This window comes from Thermobia domestica, chromosome 10 (assembly GCF_964235325.1).
Source record: "Thermobia domestica chromosome 10, izTheDome1.hap1.1, whole genome shotgun sequence".
NCBI lineage: Eukaryota > Metazoa > Arthropoda > Insecta > Zygentoma > Lepismatidae > Thermobia > Thermobia domestica.
This window is the reverse complement of record NC_137463.1, coordinates 172,393,643-172,412,480: the sequence shown is the minus strand read 5'-3', so window position 1 is coordinate 172,412,480 and position 18,838 is coordinate 172,393,643. Positions and strand designations below refer to the sequence as shown.

The 18,838-nt window shown below is 34.5% G+C and overlaps 2 protein-coding genes across 4 annotated transcripts in view; one reads left to right on the top strand and one right to left on the bottom strand.

Moving 5' to 3' along the window:
- The window catches only part of LOC145662111 (methyl farnesoate epoxidase-like), a 379,435-nt gene that overhangs the window by 339,033 nt on the left and 21,564 nt on the right, over positions 1-18,838 (bottom strand). The gene's annotated exons all lie outside the window — the stretch shown is intronic.
- LOC145662843 (uncharacterized) lies at positions 1,764-17,235 on the top strand. Its single transcript, XM_081728760.1, has 4 exons — positions 1,764-2,379; positions 9,665-9,813; positions 11,370-11,526; positions 14,295-17,235. The coding sequence occupies exons 1-4, from the start codon at positions 2,316-2,318 to the stop codon at positions 14,771-14,773; spliced, it is 849 nt and encodes a 282-aa protein (XP_081584886.1). The 5' UTR covers positions 1,764-2,315; the 3' UTR covers positions 14,774-17,235.

Sequence of the window (18,838 nt, the reverse complement as noted above, 5' to 3'; positions counted from 1 at the left end):
AGCGAACACGTGTTTTAGTTTCTGTGGAAAAATAGTGTTGGGGCAAAGGCCCCTCCGAAGAAAGTAAATATTACAGCAGAAGCGCAAGAAGGAGTGGACCGAATCGAATGAAATTGTGTGTAGATATTGTATATGTAAAATAAAGCACTTCGTGTTTCCCAAGTGTCCCGTACTGATTTGCTTCAAAGTTGCACATCAACAGTAAACAATAAATAAATTGACACGTGTTTTTATTTATGGGGAAAACACTGTAGGGGTTAAATGCGCACCCCGAAATACTATAAAATACGCTATATGTAGAAATAACTAGTACGAAAATAGTGAAATTTTACCATTAGTTATATGACCTAAAAGTAGGAATCAATACAGTGAATTTCGAGGTTTCGTGTTTCTGCCCTCAAAAGTTCAAGTTCAAAGACTGAAATTAGCGGCCCCTAGCTACTTGCGAAACACGTATTGTCTTATTTTACATATACAAGATCTATGTATATTTTATTCGCTTCGGTCCACTCTTTCCTGCGCTTCTGCTTTATTATGTACTTTTTTAGGAGAGGACCTTGGCTTCCACACAGTTTTTCCGCACAAACTACAAAACACGGGTTAGCATATTTTTGTGTATTGTTTCTTAACACACTTTCGTTGCGATTCTCTATGCAATTTAGGCACTTCCAAAGTATACTCATTAGCACTTTTCATATTTTGTAATCAAATATTTGGAAGGGTCTTTGCCCCACCCATTTATTTCTTTGTTTCAGGAAAATACGAAACAAGTATTCCCTCATTTTACATCTACTAGGTACAATATCTGTGCACAATTTCATTCACTTCGGTCCACTTCATACTGCGTTCGGGCGTCAACTTTCGAAATATTGGGTAGGGGCTTTTGTCCCCAATAATTGTTTCTCCGTAGAAAATTAAAAAAAAAAAAAAAAAACAACACGTATTCGTGTATTTTATGTGTAGTATCTAACTGCCAAATTTTATCAAAATCGGAGTGTTATAGTTAGAAACTGTTACATAAAAGTAAAAACTTGTTGCAACTGTTAGTGAAATTCTTGTGTTGAGAGCCCAGCGAGCAAGAAAATTTTTAACAAGTCTATTGCTTTGGAAACCGACAACAACATTGATTTAATAGGACGTCAATACTTTTTTTAATCATTTCTAGCACTTTTTCTTTCTTTTTGCTCTTTCGGAGCTTTCTAGCTATCAGCGCCTGGGACGACCGCCCCGCGCGACCCCTTCTAGCTACGGCTCTGCGGGAAACAGATCCGAGATTTAAGGAAACTAGTATAAAACGACTGACAATTTTCTTATAAATGGATATAAAACATTTTTAAACTTCTGCCAGTAACTTTCGACTTTTGTTACGTGAAAGTGGCCCAAAGACGCCCAACTCTGCTTGTAAAAGTATTTGACATCCGACACGATTAATACATACAACGTATTATAATAATTATTTGTAGATAGTCACTTGTATTCTATGTACAAGCTAAAAAACATTATTACTTATTCTTATCGTCTTGTATATTACTATATAAAATATTCTGTCAGTTTTTTCAGTTATTTTTTAATCATTGTTTGATTCCTTCATTCATGTTGTTTCTCCTAGCTTCCGTAACCATGAGAAATCTCTCTATCTGCAAACAGAACAAAGTGCATGCACGAGCCAAGGGTGAGCACACCTGCCAACTGCGAAAGAGAACTTTCGGTGGTCCAACGCGCCTTGATGTATATAGATCTATACGCTCGACAAGCTATACGCTCGCGACTGTCGCGCACCTACCGATGAAACCCGGAACTGCAGTTATAAAAAAAAAAGTTATCTCAGCTCCGTTGGGACCACCAACGTCAATTTTCAAAGTTGATTTCTACGCACTAGTGCACTGAGAAAATGGAGGGTTTGCTAAGCCAGGGTTAAATGAAAACTCGTTTGACAGTAGCCGAATTTCTGTTAAAAATACTCTCATTGAAGAAATTCTCTGGGTTATTGTAACCTAGCAGTGTTCGGTTAAATCATACTTTGCTGTTTTAACCTAATTCTAGGCTACTAATTTTGAAAAATTATATCTAACTAATTTACTCGGCTACTTCAAATAAGGAGAGATCGGTAAACACGCAACGCATTTGATAATTACCGAGTACGTGTGGTATTTTAGACAATGAAATTGCCGTTGCAGGGAAATTGGCGCTCTGCTTTATGATAAAGAAAAAATAACATCGCTGTTCTGTCGCGGTTATCTGTAAGGCGGCATATGTGTATGCAATAGTGTAATCACAGAGGAAAGTGGTGTAATATTTCCGTTAAATCGATTAAGATGCAGGAAACAAGAACATTATTAACAACATGGAAATTGGAACAATATATACCATTATTCGAAGGTAAGTTTGTGTTGATCATGTATGTATGTATCGTTACACCCGGCTCATAGACCTTCGAAAAATAGCAGTGTCTTGCTAGTTCTTAACATAAACTAAAACGTAGCTTTCACTTTACGTCTGTACGAAACACCTCACACATAAATTTGATGTGATAATGCTGTTGAATTGTGCGTACAGGTTTACTTTTGGCGCACCACTAGGAAGGATGGGTTAAATTTAAAGGTTCTCCTCCGTTAAAAAAAAAAAAAAAAAAAAAAAGTACAGGAGAGAAATTAAGTAAGAAATGATTTGGAGTTCTTAGGTGATATTTATGTGTGTAATCTTGGCAGTAAAGTTATGTTTAATAGGCTAGAGTATTAGAAAGTGGGTTTTGGCAAGGGTACGAATTTCATTAACACAGAGAAAATGCATGTAGAAGTTGATACTATTTGCAATACGATGAATGTTCCGATGATCGAGGAGCATGATAGTCGTATAGGATGGTGAATCGGTACGTTGAATACCATATTTCCGCTTTGACTTTTACAGAATTACACAAGAAAATAGAATATATTATGAAATGAAAACCAACTTCTATGAAAAGCGGCTAAAATCACAGTTCGTGTAAGTAAAGTATTACCGGGAGCACTAAACTAACCTAATCGAACAATCATTAATGGTTTAACTGCATTTTTGAAGGTTTGAAACTGGACGTAAGCCGAAAGAATTGTTGGAAAATTAAAATTCTTTCACTAGTTTTCTTCTTATTGTGTCCTAAAAGGATTCTACTGGGCAGCATAAAAATATTTCACGTGACATAGATAAAATTCAAGGAGGCAAACAAAAGAGTTCTTAAAAAAGGTTATAGTTAAGGAGCCGTACTTCCCATTTAGGGAAGGACGAGAAACGCCATACTTTCAGGAATTATTCATTGACTATCTAGGATGTTAAAAAGTAGGTAATAGACTGAGTTCTTGCCCTTGTACTTAGGGTGTTTAGGTAGTGCAACATTAAGATGTGTCCTCGTGCACGGGAGATGAGAAGTAGCTGTTCTTAACTATTACCTTAAAAAATTACAATTATTTTACAAGTTGTGCATAAATACGGCTTTCGGATGTGTAACGTAAAAACTATAGTGCACAAAACACAAACCAACCTATGATAGGTGGCCACTAAAAGCACGAATCGTATCTAACCGATTGACGGAAGGGCGAAGCTAACTCGCCGTCGCATTAGCGCGGGTTGAATCCGAAGGGACGGCGCGTCGGCGATGGTGAGTATACGCGAAGGCTAGGGTAGTAGAAAGTGGGTTTAAGCCAGGATACAAGTTTCATTAACACTTGTCATGGTTTCATACTAGTATAATGCTCCACTTTTACACATAAAATACAGGATCTGTACACTGTGGAGAAATATGCAGCCGGTGGAAAATAGAAACTCCAATTATTTTATCGGTCGTAAAGAACTTGTAACGATATTACACTTGTAAACCTAAAATATAGTTGTATTATTTTGTTTTATTCTGTAGCCTGCAGAAATTTCATCCTGATAAATGTGTCTTTTCATGGAAAGTATTAAAATTTTGCCTGTAAATCTTCCAAAGTGTGGTGCGCCAAAACTACTGCAGCACCGAATTGTGGCTTATTTTGTTGGCTTCATGACAGTGACGGCAAATATGGTATTTAATGCAGTATGTAATGCCGAAAGTCACGGCATGTTACAAACTGAATTTCCCTTTGATATCTATTTCATTTCTTTTATATACGATGTGTAGCTAAATGAATTTGATTACTGATAGTATTTGCAATGCCTATTTTTGTGTTTCTTTTATATAGTAGACGTAGCTTAGTATTTCAATTTAATTTGTATGTATATTAGACTTATGTATGTTTATGTATCTTTTACCCTGACGAGTCTTGTTCACAAGCACAAATTCGTACAATATGCATGATTATAAAGACGAAAGAAAGTGAATGAATGAATTTGACCAGAATAACTATTAATTGAGAAATAGTTGGTGTAACTGAATGACAAGATTTGTAATTTGCAAAAGCAATGCAAGGGAGGTATCATAGTGTTGAAAAATGAAATGTATCAGCACAATTGAGGCTGTTCGTAAATACTAGCGAAATTTTTATGATCCTTTCTGGCATTATTATTGAGTGACCCTTGAATTTAAAACTTCAAATTTTGACAGTACATATGATTTGTGACGTAGGATACCACTAAGGAAGAATTTTTGGAAATTTGACGGCTTCGGTGTGGAAAAGAGGGTGGAAATTATTTTCATAAGTTGTCCATATCTCTGAATCCCTTAAGCTTAGAAAGTTCTATGTTTCGACTTCTTATTTAAAATAAGTTGACACGTGTTTAATTGTATTGATATTTTAGTGAAAAGGAGGAGAAAAGATGCGGAAAGAAAAAAATTAGCCTATTTAAAGAGGCATTTAGCTATGCAAATTTACGAAAATCTTAAATATAGCTGATTTGATGAAGCTCTTTTGCCATTTTTTCCCTTTTTTATTAGCCCTTAAATTAATTCTAAAAATACTGTTTCTTTGAAAATAAAGTGTAAACATAAAAAGAGAAGAATATTTGTCATTATATACAATCGTATTAATTGATTTCCCATGAAAGGGTGTTTTATTACGCAATACTGTTTCTTTGAAATTCTGGTGCTTGGGGTACCGGGTTCTATCCCAGCCCCCGCCAAGTGAACTTCGTGGTGGACAAACACCGTGTGCGTGGGTTTTCTCGGGGTTCTCCCGTTTCCTCCCACTTTCTTCATTCCACCATTTCATTCATTACTCATCATCACCGTCTCCTTTAGCCTAAACGGCATAACCGTGAGACGTAAAACTCAAAGATTTCATTTCATTTTGTTTCTTTCAAAATAAAGTGTAAACATAAAAAGAGAAGAATATTTGTCATTATATACAATCGTATTAATTGATTTCCCATGAAAGGGTGTTTTATTACGCAACAAATTCTTAATTTTTCTTCTTCTCTCTTCCTACCTACAGCTTTACAGCTACTTAACAATAATTGTCGACTGAGAAATAATTTTAATGTCGCTCCCGTAACGGTCAAGTGCTTTTAAATTATTTTAAATTTCGCATTTCATTGCAAGAATGAGAGTTTCCTCATACAAATTTATTAACTTTTTCGGTTCTTCATGCTACGGAGATTGTTTTAGTTTATTAAAGGAAACAAATAGGACTTCTAATTAGCTTGAAAACACTCAATGCAACCATGATGATTCGTGTGGGTCTGCGGAGAAATTATACTGTTGTAAGGATCGAAAGAAATACTACTGAAAATTGGGAGAATGGCAGCCTACACAAAGAAAAAAAAAAAATCTTTGAGTTTTACGACCCACAAATATGCCGCGCCACATAGGTTAAAACAACTGGTTATGAGAAATGAATGAAATGGTGGAATCTAGAAAGTGGGAGGATACTGAGAAAACCCATGCACACGGTGTTTGTCCACCACAAACCCTACTTGGTACGAGCTAAGATCAAACCAGAGGCTACGCGCATGCTCTACCACTAAACCATGGCGCCCTCCAGCCTACACAACCAATACGCAATCCAACGACGGTGCATCCAGTTCCACACCTCTGCTAGCTGCGACGTCATCTATGATTTATTTATATTCGACTGATAATTCTGGCTGTCTACCTTCACAAAGTAATTTGTTATTGAGAGTCATATATGTTACCTGTTAGTCTTCACTGAATAAAATTCAACATTTCAAATTTTACTATAACTTACTTTTAATCGCACACACAAAAAGGCATTTAGAATCTATAATTAGGTTAGCAGCTCAAAATCAAAAAAAGCTTACTTGTTAGGGCCATCTAGCCTTTTTTCTTCAGAGGTTGTTAGCAACACTGAAGGTGAAAGGGGCTCTTTTGTTTGACGCAGCGAATCGAGTACGTTCAGCTAGTATATATATCTTTGTGTTGTAAAGTGTCAATTTTGGTTAGGAGTTGTTTTATTCTTGCTTTTAATATGAAAAGAAAGCGAATATAGAAGAGGCCCATAATGTGAATCTGTTTGTTTACTGATAGAAAGTCTCAGGTTTTGTATTTTCTCCCCTTTTGCTTTGAGTCCTTTCCTCTCCTCCGTGTTTATTAAATAAAAATTAGTGTTAGTGTACGATGTTGCAGCTCTGATAATTAACAGTGTCCATGAAATGTTCAATAGCTTATGCATCTTTATGAGATTCTAGTAAGTGCAAGTGAAAAGTTGTTGTGACTTAAATATAAAATACCGGTAGTAAATCTACAATGAGTTAACCAGTGTATATGTTATCAAAAGTTGCATCCTCTCAGGTTCCAAGATGCTAAAACGCTACGACTGGACCGAGAGCGCGGAGAGTCTGAAGCTTTCTGTCAATAATCTATTTGCTTAGGTATAATGTGGGTGTTGAAAAGAAATATAAATAAACAGAGAATGCGAAAGTAAAAGTAATGGAAATAAATAATATAAGTTACCTTCTCCAACGGTATAGATATAAAAATAATAAATATTGTAGAAATTGAATATGTGATTATGTGTTCTCCGCAGATTTTTAATTGGATATGATACATTCACGACTAGCCTCCATAGTAGCTGTTTCCTTTTATTAATATTAAAATTAAGGAATCAGTAAATAGCCGCAAAATTGTAATAACAGAGCTTTTACTACATGTATAATGAAGAGGTCAAATCGCTGCGCAAAAGAAAAAAAAAATCTTTTGTAATGCTTACAATAATCATTTAGAAAAATTTAGATAAAAGTTTTCATGTAACAAATTCAGTTTATACACCGATTTCTTCAAATGTTTTCTGATAGCTTAAAGAATGGTTGTTCAAAAACAAGATTTTCTAACGAATAACTCGCACTCGGAGGAGCAAAGAAGAAGGGAGTGGGGTGAGATCATGTGATAAAATTTGTTTCTTTGAATTTGTCCTACTTGTCTGCAGGGCAATGTTAGTCTTCTAATAATTTAATATTACTTTTCTTAAATCTTAATTGGAAGATCAACAAGTGTAAATTTAATCACAACTAAATTTTATCACAATTTGAATTTTTAATAAATGCTAAACGACATAAAGTTGAAAGTTGTCTTTAGGATCTAGTAATGTAAAATGTGTTAATACAATGTATTTTATTGTTATTTAACTATTATACGTACTATACGTCTTAAGATGGTAGAAATTAGGCATAAAGTCTTTCAGTAAGTCATACTATAGTTTTAGAGTGTGAATATTGAAAGTATCTTAAAAAAAAAAAGATATTTTTTTTTTCTACTAAGGTCAAAGTGTTCAGTGCTGCATGCTCCTTTCAGATATTGAACTTACTCCGTATTTGATTTCCGGTATTTAAAAAAGTTAAATTTTAATAAGTGAAAGTTTAAATAGATTTTATTAAAATCTTGTTGTGGCTGTGTCTTAGTCAAAATAATAACCAGAGGACAAAGTTAATAGTGCAAGACCACAAGTCCCCACTGTGGTTCATTTGTTCGATGCTCGATAATGGTAGTTATTGGCTTTTGCTGTAAGTGCTTGAGACGCAGCACTCATTACCAACGGAAGTAGTACAAATTCATAACCTTCAACTTAGTTTATTCGATTTTGAAATTATTACAAATTTTAAGGCTGTGTACATACAATATTCTTTATATTGGAGAGTGATTTTTTAAACGATTCCCTTATACTATATGGTGATTAGTTTATTCGATTTTGAAATTATTACAAATTTTAAGGCTGTGTACATACAATATTCTTTATAATGGAGAGTGATTTTTTAAACGATTCCCTTATACTATATGGTGATACAATTACTTTATACGAAAGCTAATATTAATTTGGATAAAAACCAACCTCTTTTGAAGTATGGTGCCATCGTGCAATGGGTCAATATCAGATCTTTATGTATAAAATGCAAAATCTTGAGTGACTGATTGAATGAATGACTGACCCTCGCACAAGCCAAACCGCTTAGGCTAGAAACTTGAAATTTGGTCAGTACATAGGGTTTGTGACGTAGGGTAGTACTAAACAAGGATTTCTGGAAATTCGGCGGGTATGTGGGAAAGGGGGGTGGGAAATATTGTAAAGATGACCGTATCTCCTAATTCTTTAAGGTTAGAAACTTGACGAATTGTATTTGGACTTCTGATTTAAACAGTGACACGTGTTTCAGTTTTTTATTATATTTTACAAAAAATGGGAAGAAAAAAAAGAAAATGAAGAGAGGTGTGTGTTTGTAAGTATTATAGTAAATATCGATATGTCGAAACATTGAAGGTTAAAAACATGGAATTTGGGATTTGGACTTCTCATTTAAAATAATTAGACACGTGCTTCGGGGTTTTTTGACATATTGCCTAGAAGAAAATAAAAGGATGGCAGGGGGAAAATGGGGTGGGAAATATTTTAATAAGATGGAAATTGCTTAACTTAGAAACTTGAAGGGACGTAGGATTCGTGACATAGAGTATCTCTAAGGAATGATTTATGGAAATTCGACGAGGAAGAGGGGAAAGTATTTTAATAAGATGGGCATATTTCCTAATCATTAGCATTCTTCGGAATACCCTTTTGGGCCATTAAGTTAGAAATTTTGAAGTTGTGTATTTGGAATTCTGATTTTAAATAATTTGACACGTGTTTCAGTGGTTTTTGATATCTTAGTAAAAATGGGAATTTCGAAAATTCTGTTTACTAGGGTGGAATTGTTGGTCAGACGCCGCGAAATGGGTATGTGAAGCTACTATTATATATAGGGTGAGGCATTTAAAACTCTGGAAATATCTGAAAAACTAAGACAGAAAACGTTGAAATTTTGCACCATTCAAACATCGGCAGAGATGATTAATAAGCTTTATAATAAACACAAATACAGAAAATTTATAATAAATACAAATACAGAAAGCTTATTACAAAATAATTACAAATATTATTTAGAAAGTAGTTAACAAGGAACCAGTACATGATAAGTCATCAAATATCCTTGAGTTCTTTCTTCTGGTCCTGCCTTAACCTAGATTTTTGGGTAATTCATATTCTGGCCACACTTTAATTTCTATGATGGCAACACTGAAAATTCTTCCGATTCATATTTCGGGTGTAGAATAACATTATCTATTATTGTGGTAAGTTACATTTCATTATCTCTTTCCACTTACGAGAAACAGGCAAAAGAAAATATGTTAGCTTTTGTATCATTTTTAGTAGTCTGCCCCCGTAATCACATCACACCTTGCAGTCTTATTTTGTCCTACAGAAGTGTAATTATTTAATATATTTTCCAGAGAATGAAATTACTAGCAACATAATGGCCATGCTCCAAGGCGAAGACATAAATTCTCTGTTTCCAAAAGTGGGACACAGAGCATTGTTCAGGAAACATTGGAACATGTGGAAGAAAGATATGCATCCACTAGTAGACTGTGATTCTGCGGTTAGTTGTATATTTTACTTATTCGTAGTTTTATCATTACTAACATATCTGAAGTATATAAATGACAAAGCTTCTGAAGTATTTAAAGGTATCGTATAGTTATATTACACTTCCAAACGATGCTATGCATAAGTGTAAGAACAGGGTTCCTACTTCTCAGAGAGAACTGAGAGAAAATGTTGCAGGTTAGGGGAAAAGACTGGCAATCAGGGAAAGTCAGGGAAATTTTATAAAATATATTTTTCTAACATTAATTGTACACCAATTTCAGCTTAGCCAACCATTATAATACCTATTTGGTTTTTATTTCTATTTTCTATTTACACCTGAGCTATTGAGATGTTTTAGAGCAGAAAAGCTCACCACTGCTGGAACATATAATGTTAGTATGTTAAATTTAGAATGTGTTTTATACCTTTAATTACTTCTGATTTGAAATATAGTTAACTAATAACTCTGATTGCACAATACTATTCCATTTGTGATAAATTACCTAATACATATGTTCCAGTAGTGATGACCTGCGCACATAGGCTATTTTTGTCATAATAACTTTTACATAATGGCATTTTGGGATATTAAATTCCAACAAAGGTGTTTGTGACTAAATATAGGTTTAGAAATTATTATTGTAAACCTAATAAAATATAGTACCAGAGAGCAAGGAGCATACGTGCTACCCTAAAGATGTTCTAATTTCCCCGTTAATGATTGTTAGACGAGACATTCCCATTGGCGAATAACTGTTCCCTTTTAGTCGTAACAGCAGAAATCAAACAGGCTCCTTATATAAACAGTTACTTTGAAACAGAGTTGCATAAAATTCAACTATGATACCTCCCGCTTCTTTGCCGATCACAGTATACAGTAAGCACAACAGAAAATAATAGCATAAATGACCACACACAGGGAAGCATAAATGACCACACGTCTTCCTTCTATTTGACATCCACGACAAACGGGATAAGTTGATATTAGAATACCTTGAGGTTTTTGAACTTATATTTAATATTGAATGTATTTAATGGCTTAAGATCTTAATTTTAAAAATGTAATAGAAAATGATGCATAAAAGAACATTTGTTAACAGAAGTAACCATACGCTTTTCATTTGGTCTTGGAAATATATCAAGGTATTCTTGTCGTGTTATAACATCTACTTTCTGTTCTTCGCTATCAGTATTTCTCGCAGGATTGCTCATTGGAATAAATTTCATATCTATCTCATTTAGATTTTGGATGCATGCTTACTAACATCATTTATTAAATGTTTCTTATTGTCGAACTAGTAAATGTGGAAAGATATACAATATTCACTTAATGGCAGGCCTTTTGTTGTAAGCAAGAAAGAATCAAACATACTAGTATTCTGTATTTTAACGAAGTACAGGCAAAAGGCGTAGGCGTAATTTCTTCAGGCACGTTTCTTTAACTAGCTCAAGTACTGGCAGCGAAACACCGTAATGATAATATATCTTAATGTCTTTGTAAGTAATATTAATTTATATTGCAATTAGCTACTACAATAATGAAAATAATTACTTTTTTCTTACCAGCTCCTTAAGGACTATGAGTACATGTACTCAGACAACACAATCAGCTTATTTGAAACTTTCCCAGTATTAAAATCAAAACTTTTTGACGTTGCCACGAAAAAGAAGAAACCACGAAACTCTGATGGTCGACTGTTTCATTTCCTACAGTACAAGAACGGTACGTAACTTTTCCCTGTGTAAAAGTATGTAACAAAGCAGAACCTTTAAACAGTGATCCCAAAAAAGGGTATTACTATGCTTTGACAATTAACGTAAGTGTGCATCCAGAGTAAATTGTTTTATTAATTCTATTGAAGTAAGTTCATGGAAATCCTGAAACGAATTGCTTAAGGAAAGAAAAGTTTCTACGCTAAAGATGGACTTTCTTTTTTACATATCATTTAGGAAAATATGAAAAAAGATTAGAAAAATATCTGTACTAACTAGAAAGCAAGTTCTATGGTTTAAACCAGGTTTTTAGGGTTGAAGTAAGTTTTTTTTATATATATATAAAGAGAGTTTCTTTTTTTTTTTTTTGTCTGTCAGTCACAGCAAAAACTGGGAGAATTATTGACAAACGGCTTTCGGAAATCGATTCAGCATCCAAAGAATTGGTTGCATCTCCTTCAACAACCATTCACTTATACCGAAAATGGTGGAAATGGACCATTTTTGGTTTCAATACTAATGGTCATAACTCAAAAATGGTAATGCCTAGCGACAAACGGTTTCCGGAAATCGATTAACGATTTCAAGAAAATAAACCATCTCTACTCTTGCGTTTATACTAAATCCGAAAACTGTAGAAATTCACTACTACTTCCGGTTTCAACATTAATGGTCATAAATAAGAAATAGTCAGTGGTATCGACAAGCGGCTTTTGGGAATTGATTTAGCATCGCAAGATTAGATCCCATTTCCTTGAACCGGAAGTGGTAGAAATCTACTACCTCCTGTTTCAACAGTAAGGACTACAACCCAAAAACGGTAATAGGTAGCTCAAACAGTTTTCGCAAATTGATTCAGGGTTTTACTATTGCATTTGTATATTTGAAGTATACTGTACCTTTAAATTGTGGAATAATACTTACTTGTTTACATTATGTAATTCGTCACTTCTGTCTCTTCTTGAAAAATATGACAAGTGTTTTGTGTATATCTGGTTTTGCTGAGTAACCAATTGTGTATTAATGGTGTGTATAGGTTTCTTCATGGTACTTCAATTTCCTCTTACTCTCCTTCCAGCAAGTCTATTATTATCATTCATCTATTCTTTTCACTCAACCTACAGTCACAACAGCAGGAAATTAAACTAGATCAAGGCATGTAGTTCCTGCATGAGAAACATATTTCTTCAATAGCTATTATGCTATCTTTATTTCTGTCGGCAGGGTCACTGTTCAATCCCTTGGTAAGATCTTCAGAAACAAGGTTTGTCTATAGATGTACCAAACAAATTATGGGACAATACCAGCAAAGATGGTTCAGAACGATACTTCCCAGCCCTACTTTGCCTCTGCAGGGCAGACCTTTTAGTCATTGGGGTTTTAACTGGATAAATACTTATATAGTTGTAGTTTCTTAAACAAAGTCCTAAGATTTTTTGTTTTAAAAATGTCTTTCCGGTTAAAAGCGCTTGAAATATTATGGAAATTGCATTAGTTTTTTTTTTTTTTTTTTCATTCAGTCAACATGTTCTGCTCACAACTCATTTTGGACTTTTTCATTCTAAATTGAAATATGGTATTACATTCTGGGGATCTACTGCACTGCTAAATTCCATATTCGTTTTACAAAAGAGAGCTTTAAGGTTTATGACCGGAAGTAAACTTCGACCTTCTTGTAAACCTCTATTTAAATTTCTGGAAATCTTACCTCTTCCATGTTTATATATATATGAACTTCTAAAATTTGTAAGAAAAGATATACAGATAGATACAAGCAGGTTCCGGTTGAACTATTCATATGCATAATACAAGACAAGCGTCTGACCTTCATGTAGAGTCCTCACGTTTAAAAGTACATAAGAATAGTACATTTCCTATGGCAGTGAATATTTATAACAAGCTTCCTTCCACTTTAAAAAACAAAATATCTGGTTTCAATAAAGCAGTCAAGTCCTACCTACTCGAGCACTGTTTCTATTCTGTAGAAGAATATCTCGCCTGTAGTAAATAATGTTTAAAGTATATATATTTTGTATATCTATAATGTAAGGTTTTATTAACTGTTATGCTGTTTTATATCGATGTATGTAAATTAGGATAATGAAAAATTGTATCTTTTTTTTTAACATAAATTCACATTATTTTAATATTGCATGTAGATTTAAACCTATACATATGTACACATTCAGTGTTCTTATGACGTGTCCAACTCATACGTTCACGCTGTGAACAATTTGTATGAAAAAGGATGAAAATAAAAAAAATGAAATCTTTGAGTTTTACGTCCCACGGTTATGCCGGTTAGGCTAAAGGAGACGGTGATGATGAGTAATGAATGAAATGGTGGAATGAAGAAAGTGGGAGCACCCCGGAGTGGGAAACGGGAGAACCCCGAGAAAACCCACGCACACGGTTTTTGTCCACCACAAAGTTCACTTGGCGGGGCCTGGATGAAAATAAATACAATACAATACAATACAATTATAATTAGTAGCAACTGAGAAAATTTCATTCGTGACACGGCAATAATAAAGCCGAGTTATGCAGAGAATTCGTACAGTTTCAGTAGCTGAATGTTACAGCGCTCACATTGGTGCGTGGAGTCACTAGTTTGATCCCACTCATGCTAAGTGAAACTTGTAGGGGACAAATACTGTGTGTGAAGGTTTTGTCATTGTCGTCATCAAAGAATATTATATTTCTGCAATGGAACTAAATCTTATTTGTAAGAAATTCATTTATAAATTTATTTACTAGTACTTTTCAACTTTATTCCAGATTCGGAAGAAGTATCAACATTAGCAGCTTTTCTACTCATACCCTATCTTATGAACGTAAATAGCGTTCATGTGAAAACTTCGCAGAAGATTTGGAGACCAACTAAGGCCGAAGTACAAGAGGGCTTCATCTCAAGAATACAAACGTGTACAGAACTAAAAGACAGCATAAGTGCAAGGCAAGCGAAGTTCAAAGATCTGCATTTAACAGTACAGCCATACGTCATGGTTGTAGGAAGAGAACTGAATGAAGTAAGTGGCTTTCACGTAATAGTCGATGATGTGGTATATACGTTACCAAATATAATAAGTGCCGTGGACTGCTGTTTTAAGATTATATGGTCCTTAAATGCTAGTTATTCGGTAGAATCTCATGATGTGTGGGCATTTCTTCAAAGATCATGTTACCATTTATCGTCAACTTACGACAAGGAATCAACAGCCATCAACACTCTCCTTAGTGACATTGGAGTAGCTTAATATACATGTTCTATATTCTGACTTTTATCTTTTACGAAACAACAATTCTTAAATAATTACCATCCAAGTATATTTAGTTTCATAGCTTTTGTAATAATATGTATAAAAGTGTAACTTGAATGTAACAGTCATTAATTGTTATAATAACTTTTCAATATGAACGGTAAGCAATATGTGATACTTCGTTGTCACTTATAATTGTCTTCTTATTTCTCCTAGCCCAGGGATGGAAAACATGCGACCTCCACCCCTGGGCTGAGAGAAATAAGAAGCTAATAAATTCAGTTCCTTTGAGTTTTCACTCCCCTTCAGCAACAAGGCTCTATGAGACGTGGACCTACAGCTTATCGTAGCATCCCGATGGAAATCGAACCCGGGTGTCCCGCGCCAAAGGCTCGTATACTATTTACTTAGCAAAGAGGAAGATCTCAAAGTGCGGCCTTCAGTGTCTGTTATGAAAAATACTAAATTACAGTATGGCGTCGAAAATTCGAACTATTTGGGGCCACAGGTAGTTCGGATTTTCGAAAATGACCAGAAGAAAGCCATTTAGGCTTAAATATACTGTACGGTATGCACTTTTATCGATACAGTGTTATACAGTACATACAGTAATTACAATACCGTACGTAAGACTATTTACATTTAATGTTTCTGAAGAACCTGCTTGTACACTAAATTACACTGTTCTTGTAACACTCTTAAAATTATCTTTTATAGGCCTAAGGGAAAATAAAAATATGTATGCCAAATAATTACATATGAATGAGCTTTTGTAAAGTCATTGACTTCAGACAAAGAAAACTCAATTAGTGTACTGTCACTAGCTTCTAGGGACCACGTTCTGATTTTTGACGTCCGGATTATCGACGTCCTACTATATATAAAAATATGAAATATATGAGAAATTTAATTTTGAAGTTAAATATATCAAATAGTTTCATACAGTTTCATGTACATTATTAATGTAATTGAGTTCCCTCCATGGCTAAGCGGGTGGCATATACGCCTTTTGAGTGGGAGACCCGAGTACGACTCCCGATGGGAGCTCATGTTGCTCGGATTCCAGGTTAAGCTGTAGGTCCGTGTCGCATGTAGTCTTGTTGCTGGTACCTCCAAATAAAATAAAATCAAGATCTATTCAAAATTATCATATGCGACATTTCAGGAAAATGGTGTTCTCAGTAAGGCTTTCAAAACAAATTCCCCAGCTCTTTTGAAATGTAATTTTGAAAATGAAGGGGAAACGTTGTACTTAAAAATAACATTATGTTAAAATGTGAAGTTCATAAAGACGAAACTGTCCATATTTTAAAAGTTAACATTTATCAGTTTTATGTGTGGGTAGTCACGGCAGAGACACGTCAGGAGATTTTTCTCGAGTGACTTTTCATTGAACGTGTTCAATAGTGCGTTTGAGAATTAATGTTCATTATTAGACAGTTGTTTTGTTTTACCTTTATATTCTTTAGGAAGACCTTCAAGTCTATATAAATGTTATGAATGTTATATTGATTTTTTTTTATTATTAAGTTTTCATATTTGGTAAACATGTTAATTATGATCGTACTCCGGAATTTTAGGTGTAAGTAAATAACTGTTCCAACTCTTTGTAATCGCTTGAAATGATGACATGTCTAGTTTAACGTCCCACGTTTCTGCATTGATGCTAAGGGAGACGGTGATAATGAGCAATGAATGAAATGGTAAAATAAAGAAAATGAGAGGAAAGGGATAACCCTGAAAGAACTCACAAACTTGGTGTTTGTCCACCAGAAAGCTCACTTGGCGCGAGTATGGATCGAACCACGGACCTCACGCTCTACCACTTAGCCAATGCCACCCAATTTGTACTCGCATTAAAAAAAAAACTATGCTAAAGGAAAGTAACTAGTTCAGTGCTCTCCTATGCCATTGAGCGTGTTTTTATTCTTGAGTCTAGAACCAATACAGACCCTACTTGGTCCAGTGGCTAGAATCCTTACCCTCTGTGTGCGTGGTCCCTAATTCGATTACCGGTGGAGTACAGTTGAACGAAAAAGTGGTTCGGATTCATTTTAATCAATAAGTTCACGCCTCTTTTAGCCATCAAAGTACAAACGTAGGACGTCAAACTACAACCAATCTCGAATCAATGCGGCACAAAAAGAGAATAAGCTATAAGTGAGCATAGGTGGTCTGCAAAATTATTTACTTGCACTTACAAATTCGGCCTATATAAGATATATGTGTATGTTCAAATATTTTCTTTTTCTGTTAAAAGTTATAAGGGTACCAATGTAAATAATCAGGTACTTGTTTTGAAAGAGAGTATTGACTACCTAAAAATAAAAAAGTAAGCTTTGAATTATCTGTATTTCTCTTACGAAGAGAGATTTGTTTTGTTGAATCTTATCTATGTCATAAATGTGCTTTCCTTTGTTTTCTTTCTTCTCTACTTACTAGAATTCATGAAATAAAGTGTATTATGTAGCATAAATAATTGATTTTCTTTCAATAAGTAATACGTATTTCCCTCTTGCAATATCTGAGTGTCAGAAATTCCTAGAGTTAGCTACGGTTATGTTCCGTAAATATCAGGAAAAAATTTTTCTACTCTTTTGCGTTTTTGTCATTTTTTGAACTGAAAATAGAACCGTACTCTTGTTTATTTCAGTTCAAATTAAATGTTTTCATATTTTTTTTATATATATATATATTTTGATTCCATATTTTATTTCATATTTGTTTTCATATTTCATTTCTTACGTCGTCTTACGTAAATGCGTATTGCTATTGACAGGAACTTCTGACAACACAGTGGCCCATCCAGAGCTTTTTTTTCCCTTCTTTAGTTAGTGTTGCTAAGGTAGTTGGTATTTAAAACATCTCTGCTAGTTGATAACTGTTTATAAGGTAGTTGGTAAAATTATTATCTCTGCTACGATAATTCGTAAAATATTTTTCAGAACTATAACTCTTATCCGCACCATTCTATTCGCAAAAAGACGCGTTTCTCGACATAAATCTCCTTAAGGAAACAATCAAAACTTGACTTCACAATAATTTATGTACCTATCTTCTGTCAACAGATTTATGCTAAGAAACGTGTCTTTTGGAGATTAGACTGGCGCGGACAAGAGCTATAGATCTGAAAAATATTTTGAGAATTATCTTAGTGGAGAGGATATTTTTACCAACTATCTTAGCAACAGTAACCAACATGCTCAGTTAAATCAGCCGAGTTAGAAGGTTATTTTTACCAACTACCTTGGTAACAGTAACCAACATGCTCAGTTAAATCAACCGAGTTAGATAGTTATTTTTACCAACTACCTCGGTAACAGAAACCAACATGCTCAGTTAAATCAGCCGAGTTAGAAGGTTATTTTTACCAACTACCTTGGTAACAGTAACCAACATGCTCAGTTAAATCAGCCGAGTTAGAAGGTTATTTTTACCAACTACCTTGGCAACAGTAACCAACATACTCAGTTAAATCAGCCGAGCATAGACGGTTATTTTTACCAAGTACCTTGGCAAGAATAATAATACCCGGTTAAGGCAGCCGAGTACAGGGGGTTATTTTTACCAAGTACATTTGCTACATTAACGAATTTTGCTCGGTTATTTTTACCCTGTACTACTTGGTTGATTACCCCCTCGGTTGAATTAGCCAACTACTCGGTTAAATGCACGACAGTTAATTAACCGAGTAGCACTCGGTTGCAGTAACCGAGCTCTGGGCATGCTCTATATTGACAAAGCAACTTGGTTACTGGCAACCGAATTTTGGCTAATTTAACCCCAAAAATTTTCTCAGTGTGATGGTGAGAGGACACCATTTAACACGGTTTCACACTGGACGACCATATAGTGTCACCTGATCGACCAGGTCGCCTGATGGAATGCAAATCGCCAATGTATGGTCGTTCCATCGGTATCAGGATATATATATATATATATATATATATATATATATATACTGTGTATAGTTAGCTTAAACCTAAATTATTTTAGATTTTCGGGGAAAGATTTGAAATTTGATCCTGTGCCGATCGTGAGGAGTGATTTTTCGTGCGTCAA

Bases quoted from the DNA above. Each gene is read 5' to 3' on its own strand.
- LOC145662843 (XM_081728760.1), top strand. From the start codon at position 2,316: ATGCAGGAAACAAGAACATTATTAACAACATGGAAATTGGAACAATAT. The intron at 9,814-11,369 runs GTTAGTTGTATA...TTTTCTTACCAG, and splicing joins TAGTAGACTGTGATTCTGCG to CTCCTTAAGGACTATGAGTA. The intron at 11,527-14,294 runs GTACGTAACTTT...ACTTTATTCCAG, and splicing joins TTTCCTACAGTACAAGAACG to ATTCGGAAGAAGTATCAACA.